A 19703-nucleotide genomic window follows, 5' to 3' on the forward strand; every position below is an offset into this window, starting at 1 on the left:
TTTTAGACCTTGATCTTGCTTAATTGGAAAAACATAACCAGAAAGTTTTTTTTGAAATTCCTATGCTTGCAGACAGTATGTGAGACTCTCCATGGGAGAGCTAAATCTGTAAACCACCCTCTTTACTTTTCTTCAGGAGATTATGTGTTAGATATTGCCATGGAGTCTACCTATGTGAATAATTTGGAGAAGGAACAGAGATGAAAGCCCTTTGTTCTGCTATGCTTCCTTACAGTCAAACAATCAACTTTTTGAGTTTAGAGAATGTTTACTTTATGTCTGCTGTAAGTATTTAAGGTTTTTCATTTAAGCATGGTCGTTCATACTGTTTGTTAGCTGGAAAGAGGCCTGTAATTGCTTAACCTGCAGTTCAAAAGACTCAACAAAAACTACAAAGAAATGGTTAGAAGGCTGAAGTGAGTAGACCAGAAGGATCAATAGCTCTCAGCAAATGTGTGGGCCACAAGAGCAATGAGGAGTTGAAGAGCATTATTAATTTTAAGCTATTGTCCAAAAAGACAAGGCAATGGAATGGAACTGCATATTGGGCTAGATTCAAGCCTGGCCTTCCTGTGCTACTTTTAAACAGTACAATGGGTTAAAACCAAAAGCAACATGGGTTAATATTTCATCTCAAGTTCATGTTATTCTGGATCTCCAAAGTTGGAAGCCCACTTGAGAATTATTCATGATTATTTCTAATTTATCTTCCTGTTCAGACTTTCGTAAATGTAATCTATCTCAGTCTGAAATTTTGCAAAGGAAACTTGGGCACTGATATCTGCAAAATTTATACTCCTTTTGGTGACAATATGATTTTACGCAGAATTGTTGGCTATGCAGTGTCTCATTTCTGACTATGTTTCCAAATTCCATGAGTCATGTTCAAAGTAATTGAAATATTTCAAAACAAAAGGGCTTCAAAAAAAAAAAATCCGGTATGTTGTGAAGAAAACTTCCAACGATAATCATCCCAACCCTATGATCCAAGTATAAGTTGAGCATTTGATTAATTTACATGTTAAGCAAGGATATTAAGGCAGAGCACTGATGTGGATTAGTTATGAATGATGCCACAGGAGGTCAGTTCTGTCCACATAACGACTGAACGCTAGTCAGCAGCTCAGTTTCAATATGGCAAGTGGTGAAACTAAGTTCAATATTTCTTTCAGCTTGTGGACCACAGGTAGTTCTGGGTTGGTACCATTGCATTTGCCATCATTCCTGGGTTGTAAGCTATTGTGACACAATAGTGTGGCAGCTGCCATGCTGTTTCATTAATTCGTGTTCAACTTTGACCTCAGGTGCTGTCAGTGTGGAGTATGCATGCTCTTTCTGTGGCTGCATGGACTTCTTTTGGTGCTCTGTTCCAAAGGTTAAGTGGTTAATTAGCTGTTGTAAATTGCACCTAGCATCGGTGAATGTTAGGAGAATCAGTGGGGAGGAGTTGAAGAGCATGTGGGAGAGAATATGTTACAGGGAAGTAACTAGGGGATTGTATTGTTGGGAATGCACCATGTGCTAGCATAGATGAATGGGCTGAATGATCTCCTTCCACATTGAAAATTTGAAAAGGTTCATTTATCACTGCCGATGCTCAATAAAATACTGTTGCTTGCTTTGTGTGGTGTTACCGGGTGACAGTGCTTGGCCACTTCTGTTTCGAGGTTCTACCGTGCAGTGCAGGACTGAGAGCCCATGAAGGTAAGTTCCCATCCCACCCTTTCTCCTTCAACAATATCACCAGCACATCCAGCCATTTACCCATCTCAGTCTGGAAAAATAATCCATTTTAACGTAGCTACAAATATTGTTAAACAAGAGCTTGCTGTGTTTACAGACCACCATAAGTCTGATGTGTCTAACATCAGTTCAGCACTTCAAATGGGTGTTTCTCCAGTAATATGCTATGACTTTGATGGAAAGAGCACATTTCCAAACATCATAGAGAATGAACATGAGAAAACCTCGACCTCTAATGGCTTCTGAAGTGACCCAATGATTCTTCCTACCAAATGAATGCTGTTCAGCATCACATTTATTTAAGAAGCAGGGTTGGGCAACAAATATCATCATCTCTAGAGTATTTTAAAAAAAGATGGGATTTAAGAAGGCTGTGGGAATTTGTTGTACAGAATACAAAGAGCTCTCTAGCTAGTTGAGACTGATGGGAAACTTTGTATGATGTCATCTTCCATTCACTGACTGTATTGAATGGATAAGTGCAAGCTGTGCTGATTTCCCGAGCTCTGGCTGAGAATAGAATGGGGAGGGGATGGATTTAAAAAATGATGCCCCATGATTCTAACTAAAGGTTTAAGAGAGCCCTGAACAAGGGTCTCGGCCCGAAATGTCGCTGTTTATTCGCTTCAATAGATACTACCTGACCTGCTGAGTTCCTCCAACATTTTGTGTGTGCTGCTAAAGGTTTAAATCTTGTGAATTATTTTAAATTATGCCCCCACCATACAGGACATGCGCTCTTCTCACTGCTGCCATCAGGAAGAAGGTACAGGAGCCTCAAGACCCACACCAACAGGTTCAGGAAAAGTTATCCCTTAACTATCAGGCTCTTGAACCATAGAGCCCCAACACTGATCGGATTGCATCACGTAGTGACTCATTTTCAAGACTCTGCAACTTATGTTCTTGATATTTATTCTTTATTTATTTATTATTATTGTTTTTTAAAATTTCTTTTTGTATTTGCACAGTTTGTTGCCTTTTGCACACTAGTTGTTTGTCCAAATCTCCTGTGTGTATTTTCATTGATCCTATTGTGTTTCTTTGTATTTGCAAGAAAAAGAATCTCGGTGTAGTAAATGATGACACATGCATGCACTTTGAGGATAAATTTACTTTGAACTTTGAACTACATATACCAAATTTTAACTTGGAATGACTTGCTATGCTTCCAGTAACCAGTCTCCCAGTGGAACCATTACTTTATATTAAAGAAACTGAGTTTAGTAGTGAAAAAGCATAGTACAAAAGTTCAGTGTTCAGGATCAATGCTTAGCTTGGACCAAGTTTGCAGAAGCCTGCACAGCTGTAGATTTAAAATGTTTCTCAGTGCACAATTAGAAACGCCAATAGTTTATTTGAAAAATGCTGTAACTGTCAGAAAATATAAGAACTGGATTAAATATGTTCTTAGTATTGAGGTTGTTCATTAATATAAGGATTGGATTAAGTATGTGTTCCACAAAACTGATACCCAATAAGAATAACCGTGACGGGTGGATGCTGCAACTACTTGGTTTCGCTTGAACAAATGGACCCAGACTTGGTAGTTCCTTTGAGACTCACTTTATTATTAGTACAGAGAAGAAAATAGAGAGTTGTGAGAAGTGCTTTATATTGTACACTGCCTACACCACTAATAGGTAGGGCTAACTTAAGCAACCCCTAGTAGTCTACACAGCCGAGTATACTTAGCAACGTCCCTGAAGCAGGCGATCAACCGTGGACTGGCTAGGGTGGAGGTCCTTGGCGCCTGTTCAGCTGCTCGGCTGGAAGGTGGGACCCAGACAAGTGGTCTTCCCAAGAAAGAACTTTCCCATCTTTATAGTACTATTGCCACCTCCCAGTCCAGCTGGAAGGGGCTAGGCATCCAATCCAATGCTTACCCAACCCCAGCTTAGGCCAACCCAAGTCCTGGCCATGTGTTAAGCCAATATACATCCTCCATACCTGTAAGTACCACGCTCAGGTGACCTGTAACAAATGCCCTTTGCACCCTCATGGACAATGTATCCTACTAATCTTATAACCAAACAACGTAAAAAAAAAAAAAAAAAAAAAAAACATTCTTTAGAGACAAGGTGATTAATTACTTTTACACAGATCAGCACTTTTAGCTTGCTCTCGGGCACGTTATCCGGTAGACCAGAGTCACATGTTGTTCTCCCCTTATCTAGAATCAAGGGTCAATCTGCCCAACAACATAAAAGGCCAACAAATTCCTAATTGTTAACCATCTCCCTGTAGTGCCAATTTTCATACCCACACACCTACCCATACACCATACACTTACCTATACAGTATGTTCATTAGTATTGTCAGTAAAGAGCTATTGGTTCTTTTCTCCACTCTTTTTCTCCACACTGGAGTCCAAGTCAATGTTTTGCCCAAGCTCAGACATAAAAAGAAATTGTTGAGATGTTCAACTAGTGCTCTTTGCTTCAATATATTTAACAGATTTATTCTATGTTAATAGTCTTTACTGGCATTTTTCAGTGTTCTATCACAATGAGGTTTATTATCTCATGATTTATTTGGAATTTATACACCTGCTCTTTAGTGTAAATATCTAATAAACCAATAAGTTGGCTTGCAATGTATAAAAGAATGCAGGCATGGTCAAGAGGTTTCAGTTGTTGTTCAGACAATACATCAGAATGGGGAAGAAATAAGATGTAAGTGACTTTGACCATGGAATGATTGTTGATGCCAAACAGTATGGTTTGAATCATCTGCTGATTTCCTGGGAATTTCACACACTGCAGTCACTAGAGTTTACAGAGAATGGTGTGATAATCAGAAAGAAATAATACATCCAGTGTGTGGCATTTCTGAGGGCAAAAGCACCTTGTTAATGAGAGAAGTCAGAGGAGAATGGCCAGACTGGTTCAAGCTGACAGAAAGGTGACAGTACCTCAAATAACCATGCATTACAATGGTGGTATGCAGAAGAGCATCTGTGAACACCCAACGTATCAAACCTTGTTGAAATGGATGGGCTGCAGCAGCAGAAGACCACAGCAGGTTTACTAATTTTTCCTAATAATGTGGTCATAGAGTTTTCATGCAAATTCATGAAATTTATGTTTTTGCAGCAGCAGTACAGAACAATATGGAAATATGGATAATATACTATAATATACAATAGTGCAAAATAGTGAGGTAGCGTCCATGGTTTCATGGACCATTACTTCATTAAAAATAGTCTCCACCATAGCACATAATTCCATTATTCTAACTTAATGTAATTCATTCTAATTTCTTTCACTTTAATCCTCTTCACCATAAAACTTCTCAGTTTAACGTGTCACTCTGATGCCTTCTAGTACTCCCTAATGTGACACTGTTTTCTAAAATAGCATGTGTTATAGTTATCTTCACCAACAATCTTGCAGGAAAATACAAATTTCAAGATAAAGTAATTATCTAAGTACATATATATCACCAGATACAACCCTGAGATTAAATTTTTGTGGCCATATGCAGTAAATCCAATATTCATAAAGAATCATTGAACACCACACCCAAAAGGGCTGGCATCCAGTCTGCAAAAGACAACAAACCACAAGTACGAATGAATAAATAAATACACAATGAATGAATGATATCAAGAACTTCAGAAGAAGAACTATTGAAAGTGAGTCCATAAGTTGTGGGAACAGCTCAGTGATGGGGTAAGTGAAGTTATCCCACTGGTTCAAGGTCCTAATGGTTGAGAAGTATCTTCCTTCTGATGGCAACAGTGAGAAGAAAGCATAGCCTGGGTGGTCGGGGTCTCTGATGATGGATGCTGCTTTTCTGCAGCAAGGCTCCATGTAGATGGGCTCAGTGGTAGGTAGAGCTCTATCTGACGATGGACTGGGCTGTATCCATGACTTCAGGTAGGATTTTCTGTTCAAATAGCTTGGTGCTTCCGTACCAGGCTGTGATGTAGCCAGTCATTATACTCTCTACCATGCATTTATAGAAGTGTGTCAAAGTTTTACATTTTCATGCTGAATCTTCACAAATGTTCAAGGAAGTAGAGGCTCTGTCAAACTTTCTTTGGAATTACACTTGCGTGCTTGCCCCATGACAGGTCCTTTGAAAAGATAACAGCGAGGAGTTTAAAGTTGCTGATCCTCTCCGTCTCTGATTGCCCAATGAGCACTGGCTCGTGGACCTCCAGTTTCCTCCTCCTAAAGTCAATAACCAGCTCCTTGGTCTTGCTAGCATTGAGTAAAAGGTTGTTGTTGTTGTGGCACCACTCATCCAGATTTTCAACCATCCTCCTATATGCTGATTCATCACAACCTTTGATTCATCCAACGACAATGGTGTTGTCAGCAAATTTGAACATGACATTGGAGTTATGCTTAGCCTCACAGTCATAAGTATGAAGTGAATAAGTACTGCAAGTTGTTGGCCAACAAAATAACAAGTTTCTTTTTTATTGCCTCATGAACTCATGAGATGAGTATATTCAAATATTAAGATTTCATTTTACTACTATCTGAGGCAAAGATCATATTTAAAAATACATTAACAATGCTTTATAATCAAAAGAGAAAAAAACACCCTATTTTTCTATATACAACACAATTTAATTTTACACAGTAACAATTGTGAGATTTTTCTTTCAGACCTAAGTGCAGTTATATTATAATTCTATGTGATTTTTTTCACTCATCAATCATTTCAAAGAAACATAACTATATGTGACCTGTTCCAACTCTACCCAATTGGCAACACGTTTGCTTTCTGATGCAGAAAATTATGGATTCAATTCCTCTCCAGAGATATCTTGGAGAAGAACTAACCGCCTGTATCACTAACACTGTGATCATTAGGACAAGTTGCTAAACTGAGAGCTTGTCTTCTCTATTGAATATCCTAACCACTGTTTAATCCTCAACAAATATTAGTGAAACAGATAACATTTTTATTATTATCTTGACACTCTTGAGAGCTTGCTATGTACATTGGATACTGCATTTGCTACCATACAATAGTGATTCCACCTCAAAATTGACAGAATCATCTTCTGTGAAATTCACGCCTTTCTTTAATAAAATCTGAAGAGCAGTCTTTAGGATTGTAATTCATGGATGTTTCCAATAGGACTGCAGTGAGTTTTACAATCTCTTGACTTTCTTTAGATTAAACTTCTTCCAAGCTTCATGCAGTAATGCTATTTATTTTTATTGCCACAACAATATTGAACTAATTCAGCAATATACAGCAATACACGTTTGAGTGGTGGGGTGGAGATACCAAAGGAGATATAAGGTGCTCCTTCCCTCCACTAGCCTGCAGTTCACCCTTGAGCAAGGTGCAGTACCCACTTCCCCTCTCCCCCACCCCCCCAAACTAGGTTCATGTGAAGCCAGGGGAGCAGGTGGTAGATGGTCGTATAAGCATCTGGTGCATATCACACTTTCCGGTTATGCGACCACTGACGTCAAGCAGACAGTCTCCGAGGAGGATTGTTCATGGCTGGGCTTATCTGTCTTGTAAGGACACTGACCAGAAGAAGGCAATGCCAAACCACTTCAGCAGAAAAATTTGTCCAGAGCAATCATGCTCATGAGACTATGATTGACCATGTCATATGACATAGCATCTAATGATGATAACAGCAATATGTACTTAATTCAGTAAGAAGCTGAGGCAATATGATAATTCATGTCATTCATGAGCAGTAAGATATTAAGAAATTGAAATCTTTTTCATGTTCAGTAAAGGACAGAGTTGACATGCCTCGTCCATAAAAGAATATGCGTGCAATTAACGGCTTCTTACACCATAAGGAAGTCTGCAGTATTATCTAATCCCAGTACCTCTCCACTTGCTGGTAAGAGAGAATGAAATTCAGTGTTTTCAAATGTGTCATTGGATTTATCTACCTTATTTAATAGTTGGTTTCAAAGTGTGAAGTATTATAACACTTCTATTCTAACACTTCTAGCTCCAGTTCCAAGAAGTTTCATGTAGAAATCTTATTGCCACATTCCCCTTGAGAATCACTGACAAAGCAGTTCTTGCCCTAGGATTGCAGTTGTGGCAACATACGATCGGTTTTGGTAAAGGAGCCCTTGTGAAAGTGCTGATGTCCCATGTTTTTGAGGAAATAGAGTACTTGGTATAATATTCCTGGCTGACCATAATAACCTGGAACTACACTAGAAAGCATGGCGTGTAGCTTTGTGGATAATGGAGATAAATATGTACATTAGATTTGCAACAAAACAGCATGAAGAAACTTATCTACAAGTTAACTGTCCAGAAGGAGATTCCTCCCATTGCTTAATCACATTTTAGCTCAAGGACACAGGAAAAAATAAGAGCAGAAGTAGGCCATTTGGTCCCTCAAGCTTGTCTTAACATTCATTATGATCATGACTAATTTACCTATGCTTCACCTGTCCGTCCACACAGATCTTTTCAAAACATAAGTACATTGAGGTAGTACAAGGGAAAAGTAATAACAGAACGCAAATTATAGTATTAGAGTTAAAGATACAGAGAAAGTAGTAGAGTGCAGGTGGACAATAGTGTGTGAGGGCCATGGTGAGGTAGATTGTGAGGTCAAATAGGAGATTCATTCAAGAGTCTTATAATGGCTGTTTTTGAACCCAGTGGTGCATAGTTTTAAGCTTTTTTATCTTCTGAATATATTTGGAAGGGGAGAGGAGAGAGAATTTCCAAAGCAACAACAGCAACACATGCCCTCTTCCTCCCTCCATCCCACCACCATACACAGTTCTCTAAACCCAGGCAGGACAGGCCATCAGACTCCAGCGGACTTGTGGATTTGCAGACACAGGGCCTTTAACATCCCCAGAGGACTTGCAGAGATTTGCTTGAATCAGGGCTCTGATCTCAACTTTCAGACTTCCAATCAACCTTTGAACTTCAGTCTCAGTATTGACCCAGGAATTGCCGATAACAACAAGTGGCCTCTACTGTCCCTCTCTATCCCCAAAACCCATCCCTATGAGCCTAAAAAAAAACTTTAAAAGCAACTAAATCAGAGCCACAACCTCAAAAGAGACTGCAGCTTGATGCCTTCTTGACTGGAAGCTTTGATTAATTTTGTGAAACATGCTCTAAATGCTGGAGGACTCAGCAGGTTAGGCAACATCTATGGTAAGGAGTAAAGAGTCAAAGTTTGGGGTCTTGGCATTTTTTTGTGTGTGTTACTCTGGATTTCTAGCATCTGCAGAACCTCTTGAGTTTATGATTAATTCAGTGATCCCAGATTATTAGACTGAAACCAGCCATTGTAACCCACTAAATATGAGGCGACTTGAAGATCACTGATGCTTCTATCACTCTAGGTGTGCAAGCATTTGTGACACTTGTTCCAATCCAGGGTTTTCATGTTATATCAATACCAGTACTTATCACTTCCGCCTGCTGTCCTTGCCTGGCACTATGTATTGAGAAAGGAAATAGATGCTGTTCTCGAATGAATTCTTTTAAAGATCTGATGACCGGTGTTCTCTTGTTTTCCTGCTTATTGTCATCATTGTTCAGTTTCATAAAACACTCCTATGTTTGAGGTCAATGCACTTAAGATGTGTAGCAGATCAGTGAGAAGCGAGAAAGGTTAACTTTATTTCAGAATATAGCCAAATGAAGAGGAAGCAGGTCAGTAAAGAATTTTGAGATTGGGTGGAGTAACAGAAGAGTTTACTGTACCAAGTAAAAATAAGTAAGAAAACAAATTCACCTTTCATTTTGATTAGACAAGTTTAGGAGACAACTTCAATACTATATTTAAATCTGATACCTTCTAGTGAATTTTAGTAGTCATGAAATGTCGCTTGCCAGCACTTTGGAATGTAGCTTGCTGGAGAGACTGCTCCCAGTGTCTGCATAAAGCAGGATCAGGAATTACTCGCGTAGCAAATACATTTTCTACTTTGGCTCTTTAATGATCTCTTGCAATTCCAAACTGACATTACTTTTTATGGATGCTTGGGAAATATTTTATTGGTTTCCTAGTAAGTAGGACTCAAGGAATCTGAAACCGTAGAGCACTGAAGAGCTGTGAACATGGTGCTTGTACTGGGTTTTCAGATTCTTACAATGATGATACTGCAGCATTATACATTGTACAAATACCCTGAACTGACTTTCTACAAATCTTAAAGATTTATAAAATCAGGAAGGGTATAGGTAAGTTCCTTTTCTCAGCACAGAGGAGTCTAAAACTAGCGGCCATAGGTTAAAATGACTTTTTTTTTTTACCATGCCCATGGTCTGTTCTTTATCAAGTTACAGTATTGCTTTGCACTATTGTAACTATATGTTATAATTATGTGGTTTTTGTCAGTTTTTTAGTCTCGGTTTGTCTTGTGTTTCTGTGATATCATACTGGAGGAACATTGTATCATTTCTTAATGCATGCATTACTAAATGACAATAAAAGAGGACTGCGTGTCCTCATAATCTAATCTAATTTAAGCTAAATGAGGGAGGAAGGGAGACATCAGCTGCAAGTTTTTCAAATAGAAGCTAGTGGGTATATGGAACAAGCTAAAAAGTGGTAGTGATAGAGGCAGATACATTTAGAACATTTAAAAGACATTTGGACAGGTACCTGGATCAAAAAGGTTTAGAAGGATACCTTGGTCACCAGGAACTGTTTCCATATTGTATTACTCTATGCATTGATACAGGTAAACGTGCAGTGGATGAATGATGTGGCTGTTCCTGGTAATTCTTGACCATTTTAGTCTGTATAGCTTGCTATTTTCCATGTTCAGTTCTGAGTCATAGCCAAAGATCTACCTGGAGAGGTTATAAAAACACCAGGCACTTCCTTTACTGAAATCCCATTTTCAGTTTGAACATGAGGAAGACAAATTCCATTTGTTTTCACTCGACTTTCCAATATTTTTTGATGGCAGGGTGTGGTGCTCCACTACAAATGAAAGCAACTCTCTGTGCCTGTAAATTTTAATTCCACTGTAATTCACAGGAACTATCTCCTCACCTACTCTTCTCTGCACCTGTCTTTCTTTTTGCCTTCATTCACCCAGCCCATATTTTGCATTTTCTCTATTGCCTCCCTACCCAATCTTTATTACCATGAAGTGTGTCTCAACTTTCAAACTCTCCCTTGCTCTAGCTCCTAACTTCCTTTGTTCAGCCCTGAAGTTATTGACCTCTCGATATTCTCAGGAATTCTGCCTTTCACCATCAGACTATTCGAGAGAACATAGAACATACAACAGTCTAGCACAAGCCACAATGTTGTACTGACATACATAAACCTGCTCTACGATCAACCTAACCCTACCCACCTACACAGCACATAACTCTTTTTTTCTTACAACCATGTGCCTATCAGAATTAGGTGTAATATCACTGGCATGTGTATCAATTTTGTCATTTTGTGGCAGCAGTACATTGTAATATATAATAAAAACTATAAATTACAGTAAGTATAAATAAAAAATTTTAAAAAGTAGTGCAAAAAGAGAGGGAAAAATAATGAGTGTAGTGTTCATGGGCTTGTTACCCGTTCAGAAATACAATGGCGGAGGGGAAGAAGCTGTTTTAAGAGTCTCTTAAATGTCCCTGTATTATCAGCCTCTACCATCAGCCCCCATTGTGTGTTCTAGGAACATACCACATTCTGTTTTTTTTAAAGAAACAATTGTCTCTGATGTCTCCCCTAAACATTCCTTCACTCATCTCAAATGGATTTCTGCAGGAATTTCCATTCTCTTCAGCTTCCCATTTTCTCTACATTTCTAGAAGCATCAATGACTGACCTATATCAATCCCCTCTCCAACCAATGTGAGATTCATACTGTTTATTTCCTTTCCACAGCAAGGAGACTGCAATTAATATTAGGGGAGTCACTTCATAGTGATTTGATGTATCTTCTGCATCAATATCCGTGATGGCATCACTATCCTTCTATGTCCGTGTCTACCATGTATTAGATGATGAAAAACCGAATATTTGAATCAGAATATTGTGTGAGTGTAGAGGGATAGAGACCGACTCACATGAAAACGATAGAGCTGTGTTTCACTGGCCCAGAGAAAGATGCCTAGGTAGCCTCAGAGGGATATCGAGAACTTAGAGAAGGAGTGTAAATCTCTGGCTAATCCCTCTTCCATTCCCCACATGTATTGTCACTTAAAGCTCAGTTAGTATCATCATTTTAAAGCATATGAAAATTATTGAGAACAGGATTTAAATGGTGTCTGGCATCTTAGATATACATGAACTGCTCAAGCAGAATAATGAACATTAAGGATCAACTTTATTCACCATATAATGTACATTTACATTTATTAAGAATTTGCTGTATTGTGTTGGTCAGGACGTGACATGCAACAAAAACAACACTATTCAACAATTATAAAGAATTACATAAAAGTAAACTTAGAGGTTAATGTACAGAACATAATATATAGGAGAAGAAGCAGGCCATTCAGCCCATTGAGTCTGCTCCCCCACTTCAATCATAGGCTGATTCAATTCTTCCAGTCATCCCCTCTCCCCTGCTTCTCCCCATACCTTTTGATGCCCTGGCTAATCAAGAACCTATCTATTTCTGCCTTAAATACACCCAATGACTTGGCCTCCACAGCTGCTCATGGCAACAAATTTCACAGATTTACCACCTTCTGACTAAAGTCATTTCTCCACATCTCTGTTCTAAATGGACATCCTTCAATCCTGAAGTTGTGGTCTCTTGTCCTAGACTCCCCTACCATGGGAAATAACTTTGCCATATCTAATCTGTTCAGGCCTTTTAACATTTGGAATATTTCTGAGATCTCCCCTCATTCTCCTGAACTCCAGGGAATACAACCCAGGAAATGCCAGATGTTCCTCCTATGGGAACCCTTTCATTCCTGGAATCATTCTCGCGAATCTTCTCTGAACCCTCTCCAATATCAGTACAGGTCGACCTTTACTAATCCAACTACCTGTAATCTGGTTTCTTCAATAATCTGGCACTGATTATGCTTAATGTGATCCTTCTGTAATTCGGCATTTTCACTAATCCAGCACTCCTCAGGTCCCAGTGGTGCCTGATTAGTGAAGGTCAACCAACCTGTATATCCTTTCTGAAATAAGGAGCCCAAAACTGCACACAACACTCCAATTGTGGTCTCATGAGTGCCTTATAGTGTCTCAACATCACATCCTTGCTCTTATATTCTATAGCTCTAGAAATAAATGCCAACGTTGCATTCACCTTCTTCACAACCGACTCAACCTGGAGGTTAACCTTTAGGGTACCCTGCACAAGTACTCCCAAGTTCCTTTGTATCTCTGCATTTCTGACTTCTCTCTCCATCTAAATAATAGTTTGTCCATTTATTTCTTCCACCAAAATGCAGGACCATACACTTTCCAGCACTGTATTTCATTTGCCACTTCTTTGCCCATTCACCTAAACTATCCAAGTCTCTCTGCAGGCTCTCTGTTTCCTCAACACTACCTGCTCCTCCATCTCTCTTTGTATCATCAGCAAATTTAGCCACAAATCCATTAATCCTGTAGTCCAAATCATTGACATACATCGTAAAAAGCAACGGTCCCAACACCAACCCTTGTGGAACTGGTCTGATAACTGGCAGTCAGCTAGAATAGGTTCCCTTTACTCCCACTGTTTTCTGCCAATCAACCAATGTTCCACCCATGCTAGTAACTTCCCTGTAATTCCATGGGCTCTTATCTTGCTAGGCAGCCTCATGTTGCAGCACCTTGTCAAAGGCCCTCTGAAAATCCAAGTACATCACATCAACTGCATCTCCTTTGTCTAACTTGCTTGCAATTTCCTCAAAAAATTGCAGAATGTTAGGCGGGCAGGATTTTTCTTCAGGAAACCATGCTGGTTTAGGCCTATCTTGTCATGTGCTGCCAGGTACCCCGTGATTCCATCCCTAACAATCGATTCCAACAACTTCCCAACCACTGATGTTAGGCTAACAGGTCTATAGTTTCCTTTCTGCTGCCTTCCATCCTTCTTAAATAGCAGAATAACATTTGCAATTTTCCAGTCATCTAGTACAATGCCAGAATCTATCGATTCTTAAAAGATCATTGTTAATGCCTCCAAAATCTCTCCAGCTACTTCCTTCAGAACATGAGGGTGCATTCCATCAGGTCAAGGAGATTTATCCACCCTCAGACCATTAAGCTTCCTGAGCACCTTCTCAGTCATAATTTTCACTACACATAACTTCACTTTTCTGACATTCTTGAATGTCCAATATACTGCAGATGTCTTCCACTGTGGAGACGATGCAAAAGACACATTCAGTTCCTCTGCCATCTCTGTGTCTCCAGCATCATTTTCTATTGGTCCTAATCTATCCTCAACTCTTTTACCCTTTATATACTTAAAAAAGGTTTTAGTAACTTCTTTGATATTAGTCACCAGCTTCCTTTCATATTTCATCTTTTCCTTGCTAATAACCTTCCTAGTTCCCTTCTGCAAGTTTTTTAAAGCTTCCCAATCCTCTGCCTTCTCACTAGCTCTGGCTTCCTTGTATGCCCTCTCTTTTCCTTTTACTTTGGCTCTGAATGCTCTTGTCATCCACGGTAGTGTCCTTCTTCCATTTGAAAATTTCTTCTTATTTCGAATATATCTGTCTTGCACTTCCCTCACTCGGCTGTCCTTCCTGCTGGTGTCACTTTCCAGTCAACCTTGGCCAGCTCCCCTCTCATCCATTATAATTTCCTTTATTCCACTGAAATACAGACACATTGGAACTTAGTTTCTCCTTCTCAAGTTTCAAAGTGAACTCACTCATATTGTGATCACTGTTCCCTAAGAGTTCCTTAACCTTAAGCTCTCTTATCACCTGTGAATCATTGCACAACACCCAGTCGAGCACAGCTGATCCCCTAGTGGGCTCAACAACAAGCTGTTCTAAAAAGTCATCCCTTTGACATTATACAAATCCTCTCTCTTGAGGTCCAGTGCTAGCCTGGTTTTTCCAATCCACTTTCATGTTAAAATCCCCAACGATTATCATGACGTTGCCCTTCTGACATGCCTTTTCTATCTCCTGTAATTTGTAATTCACATCCCAGCTGCTGTTTGGAGGCCTGTATACAACTGCCATTAGGGTCCTTTCGCCCTTGTCATTTCTTAACTCAACCCATACAGACTCTACACCCTCAGATCCTATGTCATCCCTTTCTAATGATTTAATATTATTTCTTATATACAGGGTCACACCACCCCCTCTGCCTACTAACCTCTCTTTCCAATACACCGTATATCCTTGGAGTAAAATGTGCATAAATATATCAATGCCAGCCCGGCATGTATCTACAATGTAAACAGCATTATGAAAAAGGTGATTTAAATTGCTTTACAGTGAGGTGCAGTGACAGGGGTAATAAATAGAGGTAATAAATATATAATGTAACTTCTCTATGTACATAAAAGTAGTACTCACCTCAACAAAGATGGTCCAACTCAGGAGTACAGTGTTACCTGTGGCATTTTTGGAGCACCATCTCCTGCAGGACACTGTCCAACTCACAACAAGCTGCCTTGGAAACACATTGCTTTTTCCTTCATTGTCACTGGGTCAATCCCTTGAAGTTGTGCAGTGGGCGTATCTTTACCAGAAGGACTACAAAAGTTCAAGAAGGCGGCTCACCACCACTTTGCAAAAGACCATTCCGGATGTGCTGCCCCTGCAGAGATGCTCAGGTTGCAAAAATGAATAATAAACACTTGTGTTTCAATTTCCACAGGGTCTCAAACACTCAGTCCTGGGTAGCACTGTACATGTGCAATGATGTCAGAGATTACTCTAAACCAAGCCCTTCTGCTTACAGGGATAAACGTAAAACAATCCCTTGGCTTTATTCAAAGGAAGGCCACAGAGCTTCCAATGTTCCTGACAATATTTGCTCCTCAGCCACAAATAAATTAGCTTTATTTGTCTTTAGCTTTATACATTTACTTCCTTTGTCACATGTACATTACAACATACAGTGAAATGCACTCTTTGCATCAATGATGATGTGCTAGGCAGCACGTAAGTGTCGCCAATATTCTAGTGCTAACACAGCATGCCCACAACTTACTAGCCCATACGTCTCTGGACTGTGGGAGGAAACCAAAGCATCCGGGGAAACTCACATGGTCATAGGAAGGTCGTACTTCTTACAGAGATTGACAGATATTGAACCCCAATCAGTAATCACTGCTGTATCAGATTACTCTAACCGCTATGCTACTGTGCTGCCCCTTAGTTAAGTGATCATCTTACTGAGTTAAACCAATCACCTCATTATCACATTGATGTTTGTGGGAGCTTACTGTACTGCTTTACTAGAGCACAGTAAGACTCAATACACATGGATAACCTAAACTGGATGTAATGGACACTATGTAAAAGCAAATTCTTTATTTGTAATCTCTTTGAAATAACTAAGTTCAAACAGACAAAAGAACATTCCATTAATTAAAATTTGTTTTACTGCTCATAAAAATAGATGTATGTCTAGTTTTGAGTGACCTCAGGGAAATTTCTCCCTTGCTACATATTTATTGCAACTTTTCTCAATCTTCTGACAAGAGACGCGACCAAAAGCATGTTCTTGAAGCCAAGCTCAGCTGACCCCAGGCAGCCTTCACCGCAGTATCCAGGCAGCCCCTGTCTGCACAGGGTTTACAAAATATTTTCAGTTCTTGCTGAACAGCCAAAGCTGGGATTCCAAAGGAAGTGGAGGCCTCCAGCACTGCACAGGAAACAATCTAAGAGTTGGCCTTAAATGCCAGATTCCCTTCAGAGTTTTGCTAACCACTGACAGCTCTGTAAACAAGGCTGCAGCAGAAAGAGAAACCAGCTTTTCCTTTTCTAATAGCCTTTTCTAGTTGTGGGCTCTGTGGATTTCACTGTATAAAAAAGGACTGTCTCACAGGGCTGGAACACTTTCTGCACTGTTCATCACCACACGGTACTATTTAAAGGACTAATAGATATCAGGAAAAGGAACAGTTTGATTAAACTGCAGGGACTGGGGAGACTTTTCTTTCCTGCTATGAGAAAATCTAATTCACGGAAGATTTCTGGGTGGTTCCAGTGATGCTACGTGTGTTTTCTCCTACTTCCCATTAGCTTGTTCAACTGGAGACATTCAGTACTGGTAAAGCAGATCTTTCATAAAATACTTCTAGCATGTAATACTAGAATTTTCATTTAAACACTTTACAATGCAAGTTCAGTTTGACAGAATATTTGAAATGGGGAGAGAGTAAGAGAGAAATTGACTGCCTTATATTTGCACGGCTGTGGTCCTGCTGTTTGCATTATTACAATTCATTCAGCAGTAACAATTCTCAGAGCCATGCATTTTAACTAGGCTTCTAATGTTTCTTAATTAATTTAACATCTGTATATGGTGCCAATATACATAAGCAGTTCCACTTAGTCCTGATTCACCAAACCAAAGGGAAACCCATGTTTCCTGGGGACACCTGATGTGGTAAACAGTATAGCGAGTACATTTAATCTTGCTGATGTTTGTATATGCATCTGATACTTACTGAGTGTTGTAATTATTACCTTTATTATTTCCAGATTTATATCAAGGCAGAGCAGAACATTTGCCCGTAAGCCATGGATATGGATGAGTTTGAACGCCGTAGGGAGGAACGCAGGAAAAAGCGTGAGGAAATGCGCAGAGAAGTGGAAAGGTAATGCTTTGTATACAGCGCCTTTATCAGCAAAGTTACCTTTTTCGGCCTTTCTAATGCATAGCGAAGTTGCGAATGACGAACTTGGAATGGAGGTGATGTGATTGAAGTCACTAGATCAAAATATAAAGATATCAGATGTTCCACACACATATATCACCTACACTGGGAGTGTGAAATATACCTCGGATCATAAACTTGTGAAAGCTGTCAGAGAGCTGGTGTGACTTTAAATCTATTATTTTAAAATGCCTTGGCTCCTAGAAAGAATTTATTGGTATTATTTTAACTGATTTAAGACTTCACCTATGATTTTCCTTTTGGCTCATTGATTATTGAAACAACTGTGTGGTCATCAACAGATTCTACTTCTAACATTATTAAAAATCTTCAGAATGTATTGTACTGCCAAAGGACAATACCTATAATTAAATAACACTTAGCAAGATCAGCATAAAACTTGCAAACTCATAAAAATACCCTCTTTGAGCAAAGGTTCTTTTGACTAGTAGGCAGAAAGATCTCACAAATATAAATTAAATGGATAATCTGTTCTTTCATTTTAGTTTAAGAGAGTAACTTTGGCCAGCATATTATGGGCATTCTATCCATTTTGGATGCTGTTATGGGATCTAAATTGTGCACTTGAACAACTTCTGATAATGCAAAACTTCTCAGGACAGCATGGATTGATGAATCCAGTCCAAGAAAGTTCAGATTTTGACACAGTAGAGCAAGTGGCTGAAATCAGACTGTAAAATTTGTTAAGTTAACCTCTTATGGATTAACAGTATCAACAGCAAAGGTGCTCATATGCTCATAATATCTGGGCACTCAGAAGTTAATTAAGGGCAATGCAATGTCATTACCAATGATAATCTGTGGAATTCTCTGCCACAGGAAACAGTTGAGGCCAGTTCATTGGCTATATTTAAGAGGAAGTTAGATACGGCCCTTGTGGCTTAAGGGATCGGGGGTATGGAGAGAAGGCAGGTACAGGGTTCTGAGTTGGATGATCAGCCATGATCATACTGAATGGTGGTGCAGGCTCAAAGGGCTGAATGGCCTACTCCTGCACCTATTTTCTATGTTTCTATGTTTCTAATCATCAGGAAGTCAGCAGCTCATTTCCATTGTATACCTTTAATCATTTCTCTTGATACTGATCATGATTAGAGATACAGTAAGGTAACAGGTCCTTCCAGCCCAACAAACTCGTCCTGTCCACTTACACCCATGTGATCAACTAACCTGCTAAACCACACATACTTGGAATGTGGGAGGAAATCTACCCAGTCACAGAGAGAAAATTCAAACTCTACACAGACAGCAGCGGGAAGTGAATCCATGTTGTTATCATAGCATTATGCTAACCACTATGCTACCATTGGAGATGTACTGCTTGCTAATGGTACAGTCAACTTGCTTTAGTTTGTTCTGAGAAGTGATTTTCAAACTTTGTGAGGAGCTGGGAGGACGGGAAGTAGTGAAAAAAAAAGATAGAAATATTTTATTATAAAAATGGAGAATTTCTGTTTTACTGGTAACAGAAACTTGCAAATGAAATCCAAAATGGTGAACAGTATTCACAGAGCTATATAATATGCTTGTCATGGTAGTTCCGTTCTAGAACTGGTAGGAAGGCAATTAAAAATCACAAAGTGGTAGATGTTAGCAATCTGAAATAAAGCAAAAAATGCTGGAAATACTCAATAGACCAGGTAGCATCTGTAGAAAGAGAATATGTTAATATTCCAGGCAGTGTCCTTTCATTGAAATTAGATCTAGATTTGTCGTAAGGTCATCAACCTGAAACATCAATTTTGTTTTTCTCCCCACAAATGATTTCTTATCTTTTGTGAATTCCTCTGATAAGTAGCTGTTTTTGTTTAAAAATGTACCAATTAGTGTACTTTCTCAATTTTACTGTTGCGATACTGAAAAGCTCAACATTCTTCACTGTGGACTGTTTGGAAAAAGGTAACTATCCTCGTGAGCAGATTAAGCAGAAACTGTCAGCCTGGGGGGAAGACATGAACCAGAGTTAATCCTGAGATCAGCAGCTGCTGAGGAAAATGTCCCAATTTGGTTCCAGTTGGATAAATCTATCCTTCCTTGTTTATTTTTGGATCACAAAATGCTTAAGTCTCTTTCAAAGCACAGAAATAAAGTCTTCCATCTGTTCCCTATGATATATTGGACCCTATTTTGTGCTTTGTCCTCATCAGCTTTTTCCAAAAACTAACATCACTACGTAAAAGGATCATTCTGAGA

General features: G+C 39.2%; 1 protein-coding gene across 9 annotated transcripts in view; it reads left to right on the plus strand.

The window, feature by feature from the left end:
* The window catches only part of LOC140186863 (non-muscle caldesmon-like), a 239519-nt gene that overhangs the window by 73447 nt on the left and 146369 nt on the right, over positions 1–19703 (plus strand). For 8 of the 9 annotated variants that reach the window (XM_072241556.1, XM_072241560.1, XM_072241551.1 and 5 more), the window contains exon 2: positions 17314–17429. In XM_072241556.1, coding sequence (XP_072097657.1) covers positions 17353–17429 — 77 coding nt within the window. In that variant the 5' untranslated portion in view covers positions 17314–17352. Of the gene's footprint in view, positions 1–16784; positions 16880–17313; positions 17430–19703 lie in introns of those variants that run through there. The other variant, XM_072241554.1, reaches the window with a different exon arrangement.

The sequence above is a fragment of the Mobula birostris genome, chromosome 23 (assembly GCF_030028105.1).
Source record: "Mobula birostris isolate sMobBir1 chromosome 23, sMobBir1.hap1, whole genome shotgun sequence".
Taxonomy (NCBI): domain Eukaryota; kingdom Metazoa; phylum Chordata; class Chondrichthyes; order Myliobatiformes; family Myliobatidae; genus Mobula; species Mobula birostris.